Here is a 23,733-nt window from a genome sequence, read left to right as displayed (position 1 = left end):
CTTTAGGTAAGAAAGAGCGGTTTCAGTTATGTTCCTTCTTTAAATATTATTTAACTTGAAAAAGAGGAATTATTAATATTTAAGTTTGAATGATTTCTTAATTCAACATGAATGGTGAACTGGTCGCTTGTGATTAGCATTAATTTGACTTATCAATTACAGGGGTGAAGGAAGGAGTTGCAAAGTGGTGCTGCTTGACTACACATGTGGATTTTAAAAGTAATTGAAAGCATAAGGAAATGCTGCAGATAGCTTCTGTGCTGTCAAAGGCAGCTCAATATAGAGGGTGTGTTCTCCAGAAATTTAATATAATAATATAACTTACTGTTGTTCTATGTGTCACGTATGTAAAAGTAGGGATACTACAAAACCACCGGTTGTGATGACACCCGTGAGTTATTTGTGTATTATTCGAAGTGGATTCATTATTTTGAAAGATATAGCTGTTGCATGAGGTTTCAAGTTTTGTTTGTAAAATTATTACTCAATATATCTTAACTAAAAAATAAAATAAAACTGAAAAATAAATAATAATTTTAATTTAAAACCTAATTCCTACGTCGTGTTCCTACCGATATTACCATTTCAAAAACTTAAACTTGGATCATTTATTTTTTGTCAGGCACGTTAATCACTTCTGTAAGGTTCTAGTGGTGAATAAGTTTGGTCAGTGAACGAGTTGTGAATCTTATCCACATATGTAAATTATAGTATTATTTGGTATTCTTTTTTTCATAAAAGTTTCATTCATCTTTAACCTTAATTTCTTTGTATCACAACGTTAGATGACGGAATGATCAACGAGGAAGAATTTATGGCTTGGATGGCAAAACATCAAACATCAACAGAAGATGACGTCATGGAAGATCTTCTTGCAGCGTTTCGAGTGTTCGATAAAGACAGAAACGGTTTTATAACGAGAGTACGTAGAAAACTAAATGTCATTATTATTCAGTTGTACAATTTAGTTTTAGCTGTTAATTAATTACTTAAAATTGTATTTGTTTGTTGGATTTCGCACTAAGCTACTCAAGGGCCGTCTTCTTTAGCCAATCCTAAGTTTGAAGTGGTAAACTATAGGAAAGACAGCTAATTAACACCATCTATCGCCAATTTTTACAAACGAACAGTATAATTGAATTATATTGTCTCCATAGCCGAAATGGCCAGCATGTTCGTCTATGAGTCTCGATTCAGCGTGTGTCTTTTTTTATTTACAGCAAAGCCACCTCGGGTCATCTGCTGAGCCCACCGAGGGGAATCGAACCCATGATTTTAGTGTTGTAAATCCGTAGACTTACCGCTATACTCGCGGTGGGGGTCTCGATTCAGCAACCAGTATGTTGTGAGTTGAACACCCTACAAGACACACCGAACCTAATATGAAATGGCATGTTCACAGCGATTAACGATATAATTGTGATATATAGTGGTGGTTATAAATAATAATGTGAAGTTAAATATTCTCGACAAGTACTGATATATTAGTCAATATAGTGGTGAGTTTGATTGATACTGATTATTTGGAATTAAGCACAAAGCCACACAATGCTCTGCCCACCACAGGTATCGAAACCCGTGTTCTAGAAGTGTGAATCCGCAGAAATACCACTGTGTCACTAGGGGGCGATAGTGGTAGAATATTTTCTGTTTCATGACTTTTCTTTCAAGCAAGTTGTTACTTTTCGCTAAACAATGGGTCTAACGAATATTACGCTACAGAGTATAGGTTTATGTTTCTCCTAACTCTGACCAAATATATCATAAAGAAGAAGTCAATGCTTAAAAGGTACATGACGGTTTTATTCTTTTCAGTTCTGCCCTCCACAAACACACCTCTGTCAGCTACACGAAAAATAAAATTACGCTGTTGAAATGACATCGCATTGAAACTAAAGCAAACTCTAAATTAAACGAAAAACTACTTAATACATCTCTAACAAAGTCAAAATTAAAACCTCTGTAACAGTTTTACAAAATTTAATCTGAATAAAAGCTAGAAAATTTACAGAATCTGCCTTACAAGGGAAAGCTTAGTAAGTGCCATAATACAATAACTTAAACAAAGCCAAGTTGCTCACCATACGCACCTCGCACACGTGACTCTGAACCAGTATAATTTGAACACAAAGACCACGTGCTGATACATAATTTCATTGACAGAAAAGGCAGTTAGTTGTCTGTTTCGGGAAATCAGGATTAAAATCACCTGCAAGAAAATGCGCTTAACGAGCAATTAGTGGAGCACGTTTGTGTGCATGTAAAGTAGGGAAAAGTTGTATGTTTTTGCTCTGTTTTTTTTTTTCTTTTTGAGCGATTCTCTGCATCCATATTGAACTGAAAGATAACAGAAATTTCGAAAACTTTAGATATCAATTGAGAGGGTAGCAAACATGAGATGCCATCTTATACCGCAGTGGTTATAAATATAAAATGAAATTTAATATCCACCATCATTTCTAATACGTAAATTTTGTGAATTATTTCATATGATTAGAAATTGATCTGATGTATCGTTTCAAACAGGCGAAACTTATTTTAACAATATGATGTGTTGCGTAACTTAAATATTCTGAGAAACAATCTTCGTGTCAATGGATCTCTGTATCAGTATGGAGAAATGTAGGGTCATGTCAGGTGACTCTTCAATCGATTTATATATTTGTTTTTTGAATTTCGCGCAAAGCTATACGAGAGCTATCTGTGCTAGTCGTCCCTAATTTAGCAGTAAAACTAGAGGGAAAGGCAGCTAGTCATCACCACCCACCGCCACTTCTCGTGTTACTCTTTTACCAACGAATAGTGGATTGACCGTCACATTATAACGCCCAATTATTGAAAAAACAAACATGTTTGGTACGACGGGTATTCGATCCCGCGACCCTATGATTACGAGTCAAGTGCGTTAATCCCCTGGCCATGCCACGCCATTTACAAAGGACATTAGTGCTAAAGCAAATGGTTTATGAATCCATTTCTATAATCGCTTTGTGGGCATTTCAGACTGTGTTAGTTAACCCCACAACCAGATAAAATTTATAAAAAGAAAGTAAAATCGTAATCTGTCTCTCGGTATATATATATGTACACACACACTCGATCAATTTAGTCACATAGTTATTTGTTTGCTTTTTTTTTTTAGCGCAAAGCCACATTAAGCTATCTGCTGGGTCTACCTCGGAGAATCCACCCCCGAGTTTTATCGCTGACCCACGGGGAAAAACACAGAAAGAGATAAATACGCCATGGTATAAGATCATACAAACTTCTTATTAACAAATAAGAGGTTTGTACGATCTTACTGATAGAACAATAAAAAGGAATTAATGCGATAGTTGCAAATCCCTGAATAAAATTTAATAATAATGTCTCTAGGTTTACATTAAAATTATGTTAAAATAAAGTTGGAAGATTAAATTTTTATTAATGAATAAATGAAAAAAAATTACTCAAGAATATGCCAATGCATAAAAAACACGTAAAATTAAGAATATTGAAAATACAGTGCGTATTAAGAGGGACTGCATGAAGTTAGGCCTCGCGGATAGTGTACTTTGGCTGTCAGTCTCAATATTTATGGTTCTAACCTGTTGTTACAAAAATAGACTCCATATTCTAGGGCCGTTGGTGCGCTTTAGAGTGACGGTAAAATCCCATTTTGGAATAGGATAAGAGCGACCCATGAGTTGATGATGGTTACTTCTGGTAATTGCATTCTCTACAGCTTATCATTTCTAAAGTAAGGACGGCTGATGCAGATAGTTCTCAGGTAGTTTTGTGCGAAATGCCTGAAGCAAACAATGAAAGTTGGTTTTAGTCACATTTAGTCAAGACACTATTAGGTTGTCGAGAAATAAATGTCATTTTTTTAACTGCGAAGTTTGGAAAAGTATAAACCAGTGTTGTAAAACATGCATTAATCAAAGTAAGCACCATTTCCTTCAACACACTTTTGCCAACATGTAACGATGCTGTTTATGTCCCTGATGTAGAAATCAGAGTCTCTGTGGTCAATGAACTCCCTGAAAGTTTCTTCTACAGCTGCTTGGTTTTGAAAGTGTTTATTGTTTAAAAAGTTGTCAAAGTGCTTGAAAAATGAAAATCTGTAGGTGAAAGGTCTGGGGAATAAGGTGGATGAAGCAGAACCTCGATTCCCAATTCGTTCAAATTTTGGAGCATCATCCTTGACAAGTTTCATAACGCCAATTTCATTGATCTTCAGTCAGTTCATGTGGAACCCACTTATCCAACTTTTTTTGTCTTTCCAATCGCACTCAGGTGGTTGGCAATGCTTGATTTGCTTGTGCCTAGCTTTTCTGCAAACTCATGTACTGTTGTGCGAGTGTCTGTCTCAACTGCTTCCCTTAATGTGTTTTTATCTAAGGATGTCTTCCTTCAACAACTTTCGTGGACTTCAAGACTTTCATCTACATGTTGAAACCTTTGGAACCAACGCTGAACTGTACGTTCAGTAACAGATCCATGGCTGAACGCCTGGTTGATGTTCCATATAGTTTCGGTTGCTTTTCATCCAAATTTGAAGTCGCAGAGGAAAATCAGACGAAAGCTCTTCTTGTCCATGTTGTGCCTTGGGGGTTGTGAAACTTACTCTGAATAGAGTCGAAAGAGCAGACAATTAAGGCACCTTGTAAGCGACATACGTGGGATTAAACCAACCAACCAACGATAAGTTACCCAATATTCAGCTTCTAAATGCCATCGTGAGAATTCCCACATTTATTTCTGGACAACCTAATACTTTAAGTCCAATTAACATAGGTCCTAATGACATTTCTGTACATGACTGTTTGTTTGTGTGGTTTTAAAGTAGGTCTAACATGAGTATCAATGACAAATGTCTCGTATCGTTTTTAACTTCAGTATAACTTGTCCTTTTGAAGCATAAAACATTTTTATTAATACAGGAATTACTTCCCGATTTTCTCATCAAACGGAAAATGCAGTGTTAGTAGGTCTTAAGCTCGTGATATTGCTCGTATACAAAGTAAATACTATTGATATATTATTTAAAATTTATTGCTTTGCATATTTATAACTACTACCTCTTGCAGGATGAACTACGTATTGCCATGGAGATGATAGGGGAACCAGTATCAGATAAAAAGCTCGACGAGTTAATTAAAGTCACCGACGTGGATAACGATGGGAGAATAAATTACCAAGGTTTGTTTTTTTCCAACACATTAAGTTATCTTTAGGCTTGTTTCATAATAATTTGGCCAAGTGGGTTAAGGCGTTCGACTCGTAATATGAGGATCGTGGGTTCGAATTCCAGTCGCACCAAACATGCTCGCTCTTTCAACTGTGGGGACATTATAACATAACGGTCAATCCCACTATTCATTGGTAAAATAGTAGCCCACGAGTGGGTGGCGATGACTAGCTGCCTTTCCTCTTGGCTTACATTGCTAAATTAGGGACGGCTAGTCCTCGTGTAGCTTTGGGCAAAATTCAAAAATATAATAATCTGTATATATGTTCTTTATTTGTACTTAACACAATATCATGCTTAACATACGGTTAGAAAAATATGCTAAATGTGTACATTAATTCATTCTGTTATTTGAACTTCATCTGTTATGTAATTTATTATGTTGAAAGGCATGCAATTGTCAACCAATCTTTAACTATTCCACCAAAGCTATAAAATTAAAACAAATAATATTTCACTCACCAAGTATGTATATAAAGGTGTAAATATACAACCAAAAAATCATGCAAATTTTATGTTAAACACTTAACAAAATATCATGCATTAAAATAATTTAATGGTAACAAGAACATTGTATGAATATATATTTTCTTAGAAGAGTAGCTTCAAAAATTATACTACATTTCCAACTAAGCTGTGGTTCCTAATCCTGTCTGAGTACGAAGTATCATTTCTGTTGAAGGGTGTTAATTTACATTCTTTGGGGGGTGCGATGTAACTTTTGCATTCCTGCTTATATCTATAAAAGTGAGTTGTTGTTTGTAATTAAGTACAAAACTACATAATACGTAACCTTTACCCTGACCAGCATGGGTTTTGAAACCTGGGTTCTTCTAGTGTTGTAAGAGAAGTGAGAAATGCCACTTAGTGTGTGGGCAATTCTCCCATTATCAGTTATCCTGCATGATACACAGTGACAATAATCTATTGTGTAACTTTTTGGTATCATAAAACTAAATGAAGAAACTGTTATTTAACATTTTCTTTTCTAACTTGTAACTGATATAGAGGCTTCCTTCTAACCCATTTTCTCTTTAGCTAATCGTTACTGATTGGTACACTACCATATTCAATTTATTTGTAATATGAACATTTTTACTGGTTGTATACTGTCTCATATATTCAAAGTGTATCATGGCTGAACAGAGATTAATTAAAACTGACTTTTCTTTTTTTTTCCAGAATTTGTCCGTATACTGCTCTGAAACTACAAGGGTTCTACTTTTGAAGTTTGTGTTCAAAGAGGAGAATGAGTACAAAGTAAAAAGGATGTTAACCTTCGGTCATCTCGAGTTTGAAAACTGATGAACAAAATCTGACTTGTATTTTTCTTATGTTGGACATAATGTTTTTATTTAAAAATGGGCTATCTGTTGTTAGAATACCTTCAATAATGTGTCGTTATACTCATTCTATAAAAATCCTTAGGGTTTGCTTGTATGAGAAACAAGCAATTTCTCACTAGACTGATGCTTCGATACATTTCTACTGTATATTTGTATTAAGCAAATTTCTCACTAGACTGATACTTCGATACACTTCTTCTGTACATTTCTATTAAACAACAAATTTCTCACTATACTGATACTTTGATACATTTCTACATCTTTCTTCTATATTTCTATTATATTATGACAAAAAGAATTTCTTACAACACTGATACTTTTTGAGAAGAAAAACAATCTATCAATTATAACATTTTCTTTTATTACAAAAAATTCAATGTTTCTCATTTCTAGTTTAGGATGTTCTGCTGACCAAATTTATGCATGTTTATATATCTTTAAGAGAGAGACAAAATGTAGGTTCATAACATTTCCAAAACTTTTAAAGCATATTTTGTCAATTAATTCAAATACACAGATATCTGTAAATTATATCACTGACATACAAAATGTTACGAGTCATAGCCTAATTGACCAAAAAATAACAATATTACACGTTTTCCTAAGTATCAGTTTTAAAACTGAAAAAGATATATCCAGTAAATCTTCTTTGCCATTATCTTAAGTTAAAAAACTTTGTATTGAAATCAAAGTTTTAAAACATGATCAGAAATTTGGTTTTACCAAATAACTCCACTAATTTTATCAAAGCCTGTTCCCTTGGCTGTGATTTTGATAAACAGTAGAGAGCAACATTGGGGTCTCATTAATCCATTCATCCACATTACTAATTACACGACAAGAGTGTCATAATTAGACATCACACACAGGTGTATAGTGGACCAAGGTTCAAGCTGCAACGTACCACTTAACATGCTTATCTTATCAGATGTGAATGTTATAACTGTAACAATCAACCAAATATTAGATTATACAAGTAACCTTAAAAGCAGTAGGCAATGCTGAGAGATCTTTGCCTATAATCTTAACAATAATTATAATAATAAAACACCATTCTGTAGTGTAATATTTCTGAAATAAAGTTCATCAATTTCCCTTTGAAAATGTTACTGGCAAAAACCTTTTTTTTTTAATCTAGGTTTGTTTGAACACCTTTGTATAAACCTATTCATGGGAGCTACAGTCTCTAATTATAAACTAATAGACTAAAGGGAAGACACTCTTTGGAAAGTTTTGGGTTACATTTATCTGATCAAATAGCATGAAGTGAACTTTACTCTTTAAATTGACCCTTGACCGCAAAGTGCAGAATACACATGCCAATGACAATCATTTTCAGTTTTGAGTGTGATTCCTTTTGACTGAGGGTGTCACCTGTATCTAAAACTGACATTTTGAAAAACAAGATTTCAGTTCACAAATGTTTCACTTGAATATTTAAAACTTAGTACATTCAATCAAAAAAAGACTCCTTCTTGGGTTTTATTAACATATATTCTCTTTCAAATAACTCAAAATCCTTGTCAGTAAACACAGTAGACTGTTCTTCCTTCTGGGTTGGAGGTTGATTTTTAGACATTCTTCCTAAGATCTAAGTAATGAAAACAATTACCTTAATTACTGAAGAAAATCTTCTACATGTTTAAAGAAGTAAACAGTGAAAAATATACGATCCCTCTGACCTTATCGATTTCTATCAAAAGATAAATGTATATATTACTGATTGTATATTAACTTTCTCCTGCTCTCATCAAATCAAAAGAGCTTAAAATTGTAACTGGAGAGAAACATTTATCACCCGCATGAAACAAATGTAACAAAATCACTTGCTCAAACACAATAATTAACAAAAAATGTAATACTAATAGTTAGCTCACAGCAAATTAGATTGTGTTATGCTTACCTTCAAATGTTCATTATAAAATGTTCTTATATCTAAACAGAAATTTTGGAAATTTATTTTTATCCAATTAATGCAGAAATTAAATTTCACTTACTGTAGTAACCATCTCAACTACTCACCACTGTACAACTCAGAATTATAACATTTAGTCCAATTTTTCTTTAGCTACAATTTTTTTAAAAATAAAATTAGCAAAATGCACAACCCATACAAAAACAACTAATTCACTATCTTGTTACTTTCTGCTTAACCACAGTCATCTGTGCTGTGCCCACTATGAATATAGAAACCTGGTTTGTAGCATTAGAAGCTTTCAGGACTTGTCCCCTGTGCCACTAGGGGCTAATTCACTACAAAATTTTATAGTTAAGAAATTTGAATGGTTCTTGTTGAATGAATTTATTTTAAATATTGTAACCAAGTTCAGTCTATTAATTCCCCTAAGAATATAAAGAATTAAATTCCACTTGTTTTTAAAGTTAAATGTTCTAAATATTATTTGCTTGGGAAACTGCAATAATTACAATTTCTAATTTTAAAAGCTAATTATTTTCTTACTACATAGTTGTGTGCAAAAAGAGCTTTAACTATGTCCAGAGAAGTAGTGAAAACTAAAAAGAAAGGCTTAAACTCACCTGCTTCGTTGTATCAGCTTTTGTCTTCATTTCTCCAAATCTTTTCAGCAGTTTAATATTTTCCTGTACCATATCTCCTTGTTGATTTTCTCTTAATTTCTCTGCAATAATTATTAATAAAATTATTTGATCAATTCACCCTTGACCTCAAAGTGCAGAACACACTTGACAATGGCATAGTTGTTTTCAAAAGGTTTCTTTAAGTGATGTCCCAAAAACCCACTTGTAGAAAAATATATTTGCAAAAACGACTCGTTTGGGTTGAGAAAATATTTTACATAGAAAAGCAAACAATGTTTCAACCTTTTTCAGTCATCGTCAGGTTCACAAAGAAAGAAGTAACTGACCGAAAGCTGACCACATGTTTGGAAGGGGTTGTGTAACTGAGTGTCAGAATGTAAAGGGCAGTTTTAGATGTTTGAATATATAATTTTATTTATTTTATTATATTAATATAGATATAAAGGCATTCCTTTATATTGATTTATTTTGGGTTTAAGTTCTTGTATAAGTTAGGCTTCTTTAATTTTGCGTTTGTTTATGTTTGTTTCTTCATTTAGTATTTGAGTTATGTTGTGTTTATTTGACTTGCAGTGTTCGAAAACGTGTGAAGGTGAATTTTTATGTTCTTTGAATCTGGTTTCCATTTTTCTACTTGTTCCTCCAACATAGAAGTCGTGGCAGTTATCACATTGTATTTTATAAATACTGTTGGTGTGGTGTTTGTCAGTGTAGTTTTTACATAGTATAGACCTCAGTTTTGTGCCTGGTTTTTGAATAAATTTGGTATTAACTGGAATGTCATATTTTGTTATTAGATTTTGCCAAATGTTGGTTATTTGTCTGCTGATGTCGGGAATATATGGTATGCAGCAGTATATGGTTTCGTGATTTTTTGATTCGTGGGATATATTTACTTTTGTTGGTTGATTTTGCTTTCTGTCTAGGTGTGTGTGTATAATGTTTTCTTCAGTTTGTGGAGGAAACTTATTGATGTTGATGAAGTATTGTTTTATTTTGTCTAATTCATTGTTAATTTTATCTGGTGAGCATAGTTTATTTGGTTTCTTAGTAAGTTGAGTTTTTGTTTTGTTTCATGTGCTGAGTCCCAAGGAATGTGTAGTCCAGTATAGGTGATTTTTTGGTGGATTTCTGTTTTAAAATGTGTGTCGGTTCTTGTAATTTTGAGGTTAAGAAATGATATTTGATTGCTTTCTTCCTGTTCACATGTGAAGTTAATGTTGGGATGTACAGAGTTAATGTGATTGAAAAAAATTAAGTACGTGTTCTGTAGATTTGAATCCCGCAACCGTGTCATTTACATACGCATCTGTACCAGTATAGTGGTGGATGTAATGCTGTGTTAATTGCTTGTGTTTCAACTTGTGTCATAAAAATATTGGCTAGAACTGGTGATACTGGGTTGCCCATGCTTAGGCCATTTGTTTGTATATAGTTGTGACTGTTGAACATGAAGTTTGTCTTTATCGTGGTGAATTCTACGAGGGTTGCTGGGAATGTCTATAGTTGGGTTAGGCTCTCGGATATAGAGTTCTAAGGCTATCTTGCAGGCTTCAGTGATTGGAACTTCTGTAAAGAGGGATATAACATCGAAACTGGCCATTAAGGCTTTATGATTAAGTTGATTTAGATTAGACTTGAAATTAAAAGAGTCTTTGATGAATGAGCTGGTTGATGTTACATATTTAGAGAATGCCCATGCTATGTATTTACCAAGATTGCTATTAAACGATTCATATGTGGACATTATTGGTCGTAATGTACAATCTGGTTTATGAGGTTTGGGGATACCGTATATTTGTGGTGTGCGTGAGTCGGTTTTACGTAGGTAAGAATAAAGTGTTTGTGAAATTGTGTTGGCTTTTTTCATTTTTAGTAGTAATTTGTTCAGTTGCGTCTCGTGCGTCTTTGTTGGATTTGTGTGTATTGGTTTAAATTTGTTCGTGTCTGATAGGATGTTCTTCATTTTTTGGATGTATTCATTTGTATTCATTATGACTATAGCGTTACCTTTATCTGCTTTTAGAATTTTTATGTTTTTGTCTTGTTTTAGGATTTTAATAGAATTAATGTCTCTTTTTGTAAGATTGTTTTTTAGCTTTCTGTTTTGTGAAATTATGTTGATGGTTTTGTGAGAAAAGTCTTTGAAAAAATTGTCTAAGATGTTGTTTTTAGGCGTTTCTGGAAAATATAAATTTTTAATTTTACCTGGGAAGTTTGGCTGTTGGATGTCAATAAAATTATCTAAGTTGTCTTCTATCTGTTGGTTGGTTTTGGTTGTTTTCTTGTTTTTGTAGAAAGTATCACAAGTCTCCTGACTAGATCCGTAAATCTCTGGTATAATGCAGCATGCCAGTTGATGGTCTATGTTCATTTTTTTGTTTTTGTAAGTCATGTAGTTCTTTGTATTTTGTGTTCAACATGGACAATGAAACATAAACCAAATCAATACTTAGAACGACAGAGACAAAAAGATCTGCCAGAACAAAAAACTATGAAAACTAAGATGCAAACAACAGAAAAAACACGACAAAAATCACCCATACTGGACTATACATTCCTTGGGACTCAGCACATGAAACAAAACAAAAACTCAACATTCTAAGAAACCAAATAAACACAACCATAGAACTATGTTCACCAGATAAAATTAACGATGAATTAAACAAAATAAAACACTTCATCAACAAGTTTCCTCCACAAACTGAAGAAAACATTATACACACACACCTAGACAGAAAGCAAAATCAACCAACAAAAGTAAATATATCTCACGAATCAAAAAATCACGAAACCATATACTGCTGCATACCATATATTCCCGACATCAGCAGACAAATAACCAACACTTGGCAAAAACTAGTAACAAAATATGACATTCCAGTTAATACCAAATTTATTCAAAACCAGGCACAAAACTGAGACCTTTTCTACGTAAAAAACTACACTGACAAACACCACACCAACATTATTTATAAAATACAATGTGATAACTGCCACGACTTCTATATTGGAGAAACAAGTAGAAAAATGGAAACCAGATTCAAAGAACATAAAAATTCACCTTCACACGTTTTCGAACACTGCAAGTCAAATAAACACAACATAACCATAGAAAACACTCAAATACTAAATAAAGAAACAAACATAAACAAATGCAAAATTAAAGAAGCCTAACTTATACAACAACTTAAACCCAAAATAAACCAATACAAAGGAATGCCTTTATACCTATAATAAAATAAATAAAATTATATATTCAAACATCTAACACCGCCCTCTATATTCCGACACTCAGTTACACAACCACTTCCAAACATGTGGTCAGCTTCTGGTCAGTTTTCAGTCAGTTACCTCTTTCTTTGTGAACCTGACGATGATCGAAGAAGGTTGAAAAGTTGTTCGCTCTTCTATGTAAAATATTTTCTCAACCCAAACAAGCCGTTTTTACAAATATATAAAAGGTTTCTTTATGTCCATCCCCACCAAAGTTAGAAAAAATAGTAAGATTTCACACATTAAAAGGTTTGCAGAGTCTCATTACAAATAAGAGGATGATAAATACATTGTAGAATGTTCTCCTTTGGATTAGTAAGATCAAATGGGAATTTAATGGTATCTGTAAATAAAGACACAATTAGTAGTGGAAACATTAATTATTATTATTTACTAGTTTTCTGCTGGTGGTTACCCATCATGCAAATGTGCAAAACATCTGAAATATTTTTAGCACAGTGAAAATTAAAAATTTGTGGATTCTTCTGAATTTATTGCATATACCTGCAGTGGCGGGCATGTCTTATGCATGATTTATGTCAATATCAGCAATGAAAGTTACGAGTGTTATGTATCCCTAGTAACTCAGACTTCAGAACAACCCAGAAACAAATGCTATTAAATAGTTGCCTGTAATTCTTCAAGAGTAAAAATGACCCTTTATAAGGAACTATCCAGAAGTGTTATAGTTTCATACTTACCCCCTAATAAAGGTTAGTATATTAAACGACGTGCCAATATGCTATTCAGAACAAAACGTTCATCCTCGCCAGTCAGGCCGTTAGTGCCGCCTGTAATCGTCGACGGCTTACCGCTGAACCTCACGCCGTACCAAGTCGCAACGTTGATCGCCCGAGCCAAGCCTGGGGCAACCATCAAACCGTCCAGGACCTGTATTTTACGCCGGGGAGGAATCCTCATCCAACCAGCCACTACTGCAGACCAAACCTATCTGTGCCAGCTATGGAACACTGAATTTAAAGTAAGTTGTTCCCCTACCAAAAGTCCAGTGAATCTTTATTCTGTATTCCTCAGGGGCGTCGACCCATCAATTCAACCAGAAGAAATTAGACAAACCATAGAACCCCAAATACAAGCCAAGGTATACGCAGTTCATCGAATTTATTCTAAGAACAGTAATCATCCCACACACTTCATGAAGATAGTGACAACATCGAAGTACAGTGCCGACTGTATTTTACAAGATGGCTGTTATTATCATATATTTCATTTTAGAGCCGAACGCCCACATCGACGATCACTCAAGAATGGTTCAAACCAAGCACCCAGATATCGCAAACAACCAACGGAAATCTTCCAACATGAAAATATCAAAATACCGCCGAGTCCAGACCGTATTAGAAGAAACATGAAGACGGATTCAGACAACCCGACTCGGAAGACGACAAAACCCATTGTTAGCAACACGCCAAGTTCCAGTAGTTCAAGAAAGAAAAAGGACAGTTCCTGCCAGATTTCAATCCTAGTTCCACAGAATTCAACAACCAGCCAGACTCAAACCATTACGAAGATAACCATCGGGGCGACAGCACAAACTGAAAAACAATCTACCTCCACGCAGAAAACTCAAACCAAAATCTCGAGAAGAAATAAAGCATCACAGACCAGCGAAGAACAACTCACCGAAGAACAGCCAGTAGTTCCACCACCAAGACCACGTTTCTCACTTGCACCAATGGGCTTCAAGTGTGGAAACAAGTTCATGATGAAGTTACCACCCGATCTACAAGACTGCAGCTAACAGTTTCCACGTATACCACCAACATTGTTCATCAGTTTGTTTTTTCTCTTTCTTCCCAGCTACTTCCGGGCACGGTCTGGGTAGATTATTCGGCGCCCAGGCCGTGAAAGTGGGTTTTCTCGGGGTACTCCCGTTTCCCCCCCCACAGCAAAATCTCTGGCATCGGACCTGTAGGTCCCAGCCTCATTCTGAAAAGGGCCATTTATCCAGTCAAGGGTATCTAATCAATTACAGTAAATTTTAAAAAATCAATTCGCCAGCCGCCAGGGTACTCCATCCTCGAGCCAAGGTCTGGCTCACTTCACTTTCGCTGCTTTCGTCCAGTTCTCCCGTCCTTCCTCTCACTCACAAATACACAACTCCATTTTTTGAAATGTTAAAAATAAAGTAAAAATTCCACGGATATTTTAAAACATTTCTCATGTAAGGGGACGAAGAGGAACTACAAAGTTCCTGAACACCCCAGTTGGAGAGAGAACTCTTCTGATTTCTCTCTCTCTAAACTGAACCCCTGCCACAGTAGTTTAGTTAGTTTGTTATAGTTTCTAGGTCTTTTTTAAATACACCAGATTTACTTGGTGATCCTCTGTACTACTTCCTTTAAACAAGTACATATCTGTAAATAAAGATATAATTTTAAAACAAACTATTTAAACAACCCTGATCCCACCTAAACTCAGTTATAATGATTGCACTCCTTTGACACTTGACTAACTTTAAGTTCCTATTTCAAAGATCTCCTATAAAGAAAATGATAATTAGGAATAAATGTACTCAGTTTTACTGTCTCAAAGTTAAAGTTCAAATGTTCATTTTCATTAAAAAATTCCCAAATGCTATGCTTGTGTTGTTAGTACCTCAAAGATTGAGAATACTAGATGCACTCATGTTATTTTAATACACAGTATGTCCAGAAAATTTCACATTCTTCTACTAAATATTATTTTTAATTTACAAATCCATTAATGTTCTTTACAAACAATATTAAGTTCCCAATAAGTGTACCAAAACAAATCCTGTTACTACCTATTATGCACTTCAGTTTCTTATCTTTAGCCATTGATATTCCTTTGTTCAAATTTTTCTGCTTGTCTTGGATCATTCTTTTACGAAATTTTTTCAAACCTTTCTTTGTGGTGGGCAAAGCATCTTTTATTTCTTTATTTTCAGGTCCTTTGAAAATTAAAAAGACTATAACTATTTCCAGCAACAATTGATTTACATACTTTAAAACTATTGTTAGAATGACATTTTTATCAACAGAAAACATGTACTTGATACAATGTATAGCTCATACAAGTTTCTTCTTTCACTTAATAAAAAACATTTGAATAAGTAAATATAATCATCACAATAACAAAACACACACAAAACAGTAGATAATTTACACATGTAGAAGCAACTTAAAGATATTTCAGTGTGTGAATACATGTGAGTAGGTTTTACCAAAAAAACAAACATTCTACATCTGTATGAAATGCTGAAATTGGAATATTGTTCAAAGTTTGAAGAAAGTACTGTTTATTATATCATTGTACACACAATTAATAAAGTGGAAATTACTGAGTACTAATGTAATAAAAGCACAAATGTGCAATTGAAGCCAAGTGTAAGATCAGTTTATCTTCTAGATTTTTGTGCAGTTCTGATGAGATCATGTTTTGAGTTGAATAAGTATGACCATATTTTGTAACCAATAAAGATTTTCAAATCAGTCTTACAGTTTATACCTTAAAAGCCAATTTATTTGGTACACTAATAATGATAATTACCGTACGCTTTGCTTCTATACCCTACAATTGTTTATTTAGAATACATTTTATAATCATAACGTGAATTAGTTCTTCCACTTGTACATTTGTGTGTAAAACAAACAACACTGGATATCTAACTTTTCAGGATTTGTTGCCAATTTAATGTGTGTTATAAACATCTATCTAAAAGCATTATGGCAATCTGTTAGAGTTAAAATGTTAGATACTTTTATCATTTAAGTTACTAATTACTAATCATCCTCAATAGCTGGAGACCAGTGTGCAATAAACAAAATTGGGATATGTTTGCACTTTGTTATAAATTTGCATGTGTTCAACACACACAGAAATAGATTAAAATATTTACTGAAAGTGACACTTGTTTAATAGTATGTTGTACTTAATGAGGGCTTAAAAAGGAGGAGGGGACAAATATTCTGATTGATGTGACCAAACTATTTCAAGGAAAATTAACTCTCACAAGAAAAACGATGTAGATGCTTCTGTAAAATAACTATGTAAGGAAGGCGTTTAACGTGCTCTGATCCAAGTTGGTGACCATCTTGCTTTAATGGAGAAAGGAAAAAAAATCAAAACAAATAAATTATTTCTAAAATATAAACATTTTTAGATATTTCTATTTGTGAATCAGAATATCCTCCAATTTATGTCTGTGAACCTTGTTTAAAAGACAAAACATATACAGCTTTTAGATGAACCAAGCATTTGCAGCTTCCTTCTTTACCAAATATTGTAAAACGAGCAACTTGGATATCAGTTTGTAACAATTTTTCTAAAAATGTGGAGCCACCAATACACTTAATATCTGTTGAAAAACTGAAACTAAAAAAAGGCATAAATTCTCACCATGAAAGTGAACCTAGAGTTACAAGTAAGCTACACATTTAGTTTTAGAAAAACTTTGTTTAATAATGGCTCATATTTCACTCCAAATACATTAATGTCTTCAGATCTTTTGGATTCATTCAAATGTGAACAAGCTTATTTTAAACCACAACTAAGTTTTAGCACAAAGAACAAAAACAACTTGCAGTCATCACAAAAAAAATGTGCAGAGACATTAGTACAAAAAAGTATGATTATCCAATACCGTGTTTCTCCAATAATAAGACCTACCCATAAAATAAGACCTAGTGTGATTTTTGGGGATAGTTTTAATATAAGCCCTACCCTTAAAATAAGCCCTAGTTAAGAGTGGCAGGAAGAGGAAAGAAATAAAAAAAATAATAATTTATTAATTAGTTTAATAGTTAGTTAATTAGTTTGTTTAAGTATTAATCAGTTAGTTTAATAGTTTAATAATAGTTTATTTTAAATGGTTAGTTTAATAGTTTTACTTTGTAACTTCATTTTTTTAATATATCAAAATAAGACATCCCCCCGAAAATAAGCCCTAGTGTCATATTTTGGAGTGAAAATTAATATAAGCCCTGTCTTATTTTCGGAGAAACACGGTATGACAACCCAAAAGTACAATTAGAAAAAAATATTAATGGACTCGCTGTACTAAATGACTGCATTCTACCCCACATATCACCACTAATCTTGCAGATAAAAAACAAGTAATTGAACAGACTGCATCTGAAATGGAATCAAAATATGGATTTATTTTTCAGGTTCTTTGCATTGCAGTTGGAGACAAAATTTCTTCTGGTTTCAAAGCAGCATCAATTTTAACTATGTACTACAGGATACTTCACAGCTACATGAATAATTTCCAAAAGGTTATGCATTTTTCTTCTTTTTAAACTTCTTTAATGTTATAAAGAAATGTTTATCCCTATTAAATTGTGGGCAAAAAACCAACAAAACAGAAATATCAATTAGAAGAACTGAATTTTGAACTTGGCAGGTTTTCATCAGTGTGCTTAGTTACACTGTCTTAGTCCTAGTTTAAAATGTTAACTTTCATTAACAATTCCTGAATGTTGTTATGTTTGTGTTTTTAAAACCCAAAAAGTAATGAATACCAGAACCACTCATGTTGTTGTAATTTTAGCATACAGTATGTCGAAAAAATTCCACATTCTTCTAATAAATGTTGTTATAAGTTTACAAATCTGTTAATTTTTAAGTCACGCCATTGTACCATATACATAATTAAAAATACATAAGCAGAATAAATTATACTATATAAAGTTCTTTATTTACGAAACAAAATATATTCTTTATTACTTTAACCTAGAGATCACCAATCACAAATAAAACTTCTTATTTCTCAAGTTTTATTCTTTCAACATTCTGCAAGAAGCTCAGTTTATTAGTGGTTGTTTTTGGTACACTATCAAACTCACTTTTATTTACCTTTTAAAAGTGGTTAGCCAGGTATCAAAGCCACTCCACATTTGACTTTTATATATTACACACACACACATCACACAGAAGGTGTAATTACTGTTGATTTGCACATAAGTCACATTTTTCAGTACAGTAAATTTAAAACTGAAATACTGTAACACCTATTATTATTTTCTAACTTTTTCATGTTATCCCATAATTTTTAAACTTCCGATATGTAGCGAAATTCACATTAGATAGTAGTTTTAGTACATATTTCCCAACTTCATTTTCTCTGATCATGATTGAAAGAATGACAATTTAAAAGTTGTGAAAAATGACACATGAATGTCACTCAAGGCACAGATTATAAATTCTTTGGGTGAAACGCGGTGAAAATCATACAATGTAGCAGCTTTAGTAAATGTCTTTTATATGATAAAAATGTCTTTGTACAATCACAGAGACTGGATGGTTGTGGGAATGTTTCAGCTTTTTTTTTTTTTATCATATTTAAAACCAGTGGTTATAATGATATTTTGAACAAGATGGAACCCTATTTTGTGATCCTTTGACATTTCACTCAGACAACCAGAAATGCCAAGGGGTTGAATCATCAAAATGAAATATTCTGTTCTGAAACATTCCATGCCAGTTTAACTCATCCGAGACTGTTCATTCTTCCCTAATGGCCAGATGCATGATGATTTTGCACTACAGTGAAAAAAACTGGCAAAAGTTTTGAAATTAGAGATCATTCTTGAAAGGAAGCTATGTGCAACATTTATGACCACAAAATCACAAATGTTCAGTTGGCATCTGAAGTCATTAATAATACACACTTAAAACATCAGTGTTGTTAGTATGAGACCACATGAAGAACATGTACAAATCAACTCATTATCTCAAGTCATCCTATAAGTAATGTCCAAAAACTTAATATAGAAAGTGCATCATCATTTCTGTTATTGTAGGCTTTAAAGATTAAAATACGTAGTAGGGCATGTAAAAAAAAAATACTCAGAGAAATATAAGAAACTAACCCAACTCCATGTTTTCACATCATTAATCAAATAAATCCTTATGAAGATGGAAGAGTCCGAGGAGCACTTTAGGCATATAAAGCTTTACAAGTTTAAAAAAGGGGGCAACAGTGCAGCAGAAATTACATGAAACATTTAAGGTATTTATGGTGCTGAATCTCTCAATGAAAGAAAATGTCAAAGGTGGTTTCAGAAGTTCAGATCAAGTGACTACAGCTTAAGTGATGTGCTACGTTCAGGTCGTCCTGTTGAGTTTAATGATGACTTGCTGCTGGCTGCACTTGATAAAGATTGTGCTGCAACAATTGAACTAGCACAGAAGCTTAATTCAACCCATTCAACAGATCACCGTCATCTGCAGCAGCTTGGAAAGGTGTCAAAATTTGAAAAATTGGTCCTTCATGACTTCACAGAAGCTAACCTTGGAGCAAGAGTGGACATTTGCACTTTTCTGCACTCTCGTGAATGTAACTCACCTTTTTTGGACAAACAAGTGACTAGAGATGAAAAATGGGTATTTTATAAAAACGTTAAGCACTGCAGACAATAGCTCAGTGCAGGTAAACTGGCTATAGCACAGCCTAAAATGGACCTCCACCCTAGGGAAGTCTTGTTAAGTGTTTGGTGGGATATTGTTGGTGTTATCCACTTTGAGTTGCTGCTACTCAATGTAACGATTACATCAGATTTCTATTGTCAACAGTTAGAGAGCTTGAATGTTGCACTTAAAGAAAAGAGGCCTGCTTTGATCAATCGTAAAGGTCTTGTGTTACACCAAGATAATGCACGGCCCCATACAGCAAGGATCACATCTGCAAAGATTGAAAAGCTAGTCTGGGAAAAAACTTCCACATCCTCCTTATTCTCCAGACCTTGCCCCATCTGATCATCATCTATTCCGAAGTATGCAGAACTATCTATGGAAAAGAGTTTCAAACACACGAAGATGTCAAAACAACCCTCTCTACATTCTTTTCCTCTAAATCCCAAGAATTTTATAGAAGTGGCATTCAGAAGCCTGTGAATCATTGGCAGGAAGTAATTAATAATAATGGAACATACATTATTGATTAAATAACATTAAAAGCATTTTAAATCCTTTCTCTTTTTCTTAACATAAAATCAGACATTACTTAAGAGATGACTTGATAGCAGTGTTTTCATTACTCTTTTGCAGACCTTATTCTTGACAACAGAAGTGCAACTATGCCACAAGAATATTTACAACTGTATAACTGATTCATTTGCATGTGATGAGGTAATCATAATTTATTCCATTATATTTCTTCCTTAACCCATAATCAAAAGTTATGTTGAAGGTAGAACCATCAACTGATGATGGCTGCCGTTTAATGGTTAAACTATTTACTTGTATTAATTTTTTAAAATACTTAATGTTAAAATTTACATTTTCAAAGTGCAGTGTTTTAATGTCAAATGTAATTTTTATTCATGTAATTAAATAATCATCTGCATGCCTTGATTTATTTCAAAATGTTAAAAACTAATAATTACCAAATACATTCTAATAACCTTATAAATGAAAACACATATTACATATCAATACTTAATACTAATAGTTTTAATACCTACAGTTTAAATAACTATTTTGTTGTTGAAACATCTATAGAGGTTATGCTAGAATTACTGATGATGTTACATTTAGTTATAAATGACTTCTTGTGGTTCTTCTGTTTGAAATTCCATAAGTTTGAACAAGTATGATAACCATCTTTCTGTTGTTGTTTTCAGTCTATTTAAGATCCATTGTCCACACACAATAAGGTGCTTGCAACACTTTCCAACATCCAAAATTGCAGTTTTTGAACAGACTGCGAGGAAAGCATGGTTCAGAAGTTCAATTGTAACAATCTAGTTGCAGTTGTGGAAAATGGCATAAAAATGACAAAACATTACTTATGTCTCATAATAGATGCAGTACAGAAAAGACATATTTTAAGTTTCCAATGATACTGCTATAGATTATGTACACAAAGTTGGGCTAGTAATAACTAGCCTATAACTATTTTTGGAATATACATATTCCAAATAGTTAGGAAATGCACCAGTTCAAGCAGTTCCTAAAACTGTGTTGATAACAACACTGTGAATATACAAGATTTGGTTGGTATAAGATCCATACCTAAGCATATCCCATATGGACTTCAACAAGTTCAGAAAGGGATCAATAAACCATCATTAAATGATTCATTTGAATGCTTCTTATTATGTTATTTTTACTTTTAAAAAGGAGAGGACAACATGCCAGGTGGCTACACATGAATTTTGATGTTTAAATTAGCTTGAGTTTGGTTTTGAATTTCATGCAAAGCTACTCCAGGGCTATCTCACTAGCTGTCCCTAATTTAGCAGTGCAAGACTAGAGGGAAGGCAGCTAGTCATCACCACACCGTGCCAACTGTTGAGCTACTCTTTTAACAAGAAATAGTGGGAATGATTGTAGAATTATAATGCCCCCATGGCTGAAAGGACGAGTATGTTTGGTGTAACAGGGATTCGAATCCACAACCCGCAAATTATGAGTCAAATGCCTTAACCACCTAGCCATGCTGGACCAGCTTGTGCACACGTGTGTGTTGCATTTTTTTTTATCACAAAGCCACATTGGGCTATCTGCTGTGTTCACCGAGGGGAATCGAACCTCTGATTTTAGCATTGTAAATCCAAAGACCTACTGCTGTCTCAGTGGGGGACTAAATTAGCTTGAAATTTAATGTTTCGAATAAATATTTTATGGCCTGTTTGGAAATACTTTATGCTGTTTTGACATTTTACATTCAACTGCAAATGAAATGTCTACATGGATATTTGTGCAAAAGTGAACTGAGCAGCAGGTTCTACATTTGATTTAGGCCTTACGTAATTATGAAATAATTAACATACGATACAGTATGTTGAATAAAAGTCGTCATAATAAAATTCCTATCGTATTCGTGTTTTGTCAAAATTATACTCAAACCTAATTGACAGTAATATTTCAGTTTTACGTTAATGCTTTGCGAGATCACGGCATGAATTAAAACTTACAGCATCAGCACATCATTGCAGAATTAAAGAAAAGTGCTGCGATTGCAAACGATGTGTAATAAGCACGTTGTTTCAATTTTATGGTAATGATTGCCCACGGTTCATTGATAGGCCTATCACTACTAGTAGTAATAGTATGACTAACACCGTCAATCTCTCAAAATTAAATACGTAGGACATGGTTTATCTATATGTGCTTCATATATATAGACACAAGCTTACTTATTTTTACTAAAATGATACGCATTCCGCTATGACTGATTTAATTAATTTGTTAAGATTTTTGCCATTCTGGGGCTTGATCAATGCCTTTTAGTTTTCAAATTAAAGATTCATTTTTCAACCACAAATTCAGGATTTCTCTGTTCAGTGAATTAGGTATAAAAATGATTATTAGACTTACCTGATTTTTCATTGCTAGTACAAAGGTCAAGGTCGAGAGTTTTTCTCACCAAAGTAGCTGACATTCTTCAAAGAACGTTGAAATATCCAACGTGAGGCCTTTAATGACCAACGCTTCCTTTATACGAAATTAAAGATCTTAATTGCAAGCTGAATATGATGAGAAAGAGGCGCTTCCTTATCAGTTACGTTTGCTAGACAAACAGTACAACCCAGCTGTGGTCATTTACAGGAAGTACTATATGCATAACCCACCTTCAGAGAGAAAGTATAAGTATTACAGTAGCAAGTAGTGCAATAATATAGTTACCGACCTATGACAAAAATGTTTGACATGTTGTAACTTTCTGTTAAATCTGTGTTTCAAAAAATGTAGTATGTAATGTAGGAATTCACACATTTTGATAAGGTTAGAAAATAAACGACCTTTATAATCCAGATAACTATAAAAAGAACAGCTTCATTGTCACTTGTAACCCAATGAAAAGCTATTGCCCGAAAAAAATTTAGTTTTATTTATATATATTTTTTATTTGGGGAGATTTTTTTACCACTACCTTGATTTCTAACAACAATATTAGGTTATAATTTTGTTGCTAATCTACATTGTTGGAACTTAGTGTTATCAAAACGCACTCGCGTTTCTATGTATCAGCTGTTAACCTGTTTGTTTTACCAATAATTATTGTATAAATACACCACTAATTCATTTCATAAATGAATGACAAATTTGATTCGTTCAGTAAGGAATTTATCGACGTTTTACTGCCTCTTTGTCCCCCGGTGACACAGCGGTATGTATGCAAACTCATACCGATAGAAACCGGGTTTCGATACCCGTGATGGGCAGAGCGCAGATAACCCGCTGTTTTGCTTTATGCTCAATTCCAAACAATAATCAATAAAAAAAAGCTGCCTCTTTGTTCGTCAAGCTTCACTTTGCTTTTGGAAAATTTATTTATTTCAGTTAACTGTAAGTGTGAGGTTAGGGCATACTATGAAGTGGAGGTAG

General features: G+C 33.6%; 2 protein-coding genes across 5 annotated transcripts in view; one reads left to right on the top strand and one right to left on the bottom strand.

The window, feature by feature from the left end:
- The window catches only part of LOC143254427 (calcium-binding protein E63-1-like), a 32,960-nt gene extending 26,182 nt beyond the window's left edge, over positions 1 to 6,778 (top strand). For all 3 annotated transcript variants that reach the window (XM_076509583.1, XM_076509582.1, XM_076509581.1), the window contains 3 exons: positions 786 to 922; positions 5,073 to 5,184; positions 6,416 to 6,778. In XM_076509583.1, coding sequence (XP_076365698.1) covers positions 786 to 922; positions 5,073 to 5,184; positions 6,416 to 6,438 — 272 coding nt within the window. In that variant the 3' untranslated portion in view covers positions 6,439 to 6,778. The remainder of the gene's footprint in view (positions 1 to 785; positions 923 to 5,072; positions 5,185 to 6,415) is intronic.
- Positions 6,779 to 6,919: 141 nt separating this feature from the next.
- LOC143254426 (uncharacterized) lies at positions 6,920 to 23,204 on the bottom strand. 2 transcript variants are annotated; one of them, XM_076509580.1, is made up of 4 exons: positions 22,723 to 23,204; positions 15,203 to 15,349; positions 9,118 to 9,218; positions 6,920 to 8,170 (listed from the first exon to the last, which is right to left on the bottom strand). In XM_076509580.1, the coding sequence occupies exons 1-4, from the start codon at positions 22,784 to 22,786 to the stop codon at positions 8,033 to 8,035; spliced, it is 450 nt and encodes a 149-aa protein (XP_076365695.1). In that variant the 5' UTR covers positions 22,787 to 23,204; the 3' UTR covers positions 6,920 to 8,032. The 2 variants fall into 2 exon arrangements, with proteins under 2 accessions (XP_076365695.1, XP_076365694.1); XM_076509579.1 differs by having other exon boundaries at positions 15,203 to 15,367; positions 22,723 to 23,189.
- Between the last annotated feature and the right edge of the window lie 529 nt (positions 23,205 to 23,733).

This window comes from Tachypleus tridentatus, chromosome 6 (genome assembly GCF_004210375.1).
Source record: "Tachypleus tridentatus isolate NWPU-2018 chromosome 6, ASM421037v1, whole genome shotgun sequence".
Taxonomy (NCBI): Eukaryota; Metazoa; Arthropoda; class Merostomata; order Xiphosura; family Limulidae; genus Tachypleus; species Tachypleus tridentatus.
The sequence above is the reverse complement of the archived record's forward strand: the minus strand, read 5'-3'. Positions and strand labels throughout refer to the sequence as shown.

Coding starts and splice junctions, on each gene's coding strand:
- LOC143254426 (XM_076509579.1), bottom strand. CDS start 22,786: ATGTCAGCTACTTTGGTGAGAAAAACTCTCGACCTTGACCTTTGTACT. Junction 15,368..22,722: donor TACTAGCAATGAAAAATCAG/GTAAGTCTAATA, acceptor AAATAGTTATAG/TCTTTTTAATTTTCAAAGGA. Junction 9,219..15,202: donor GAAACTGAAGTGCATAATAG/GTAGTAACAGGA, acceptor TAATTATTGCAG/AGAAATTAAGAGAAAATCAA.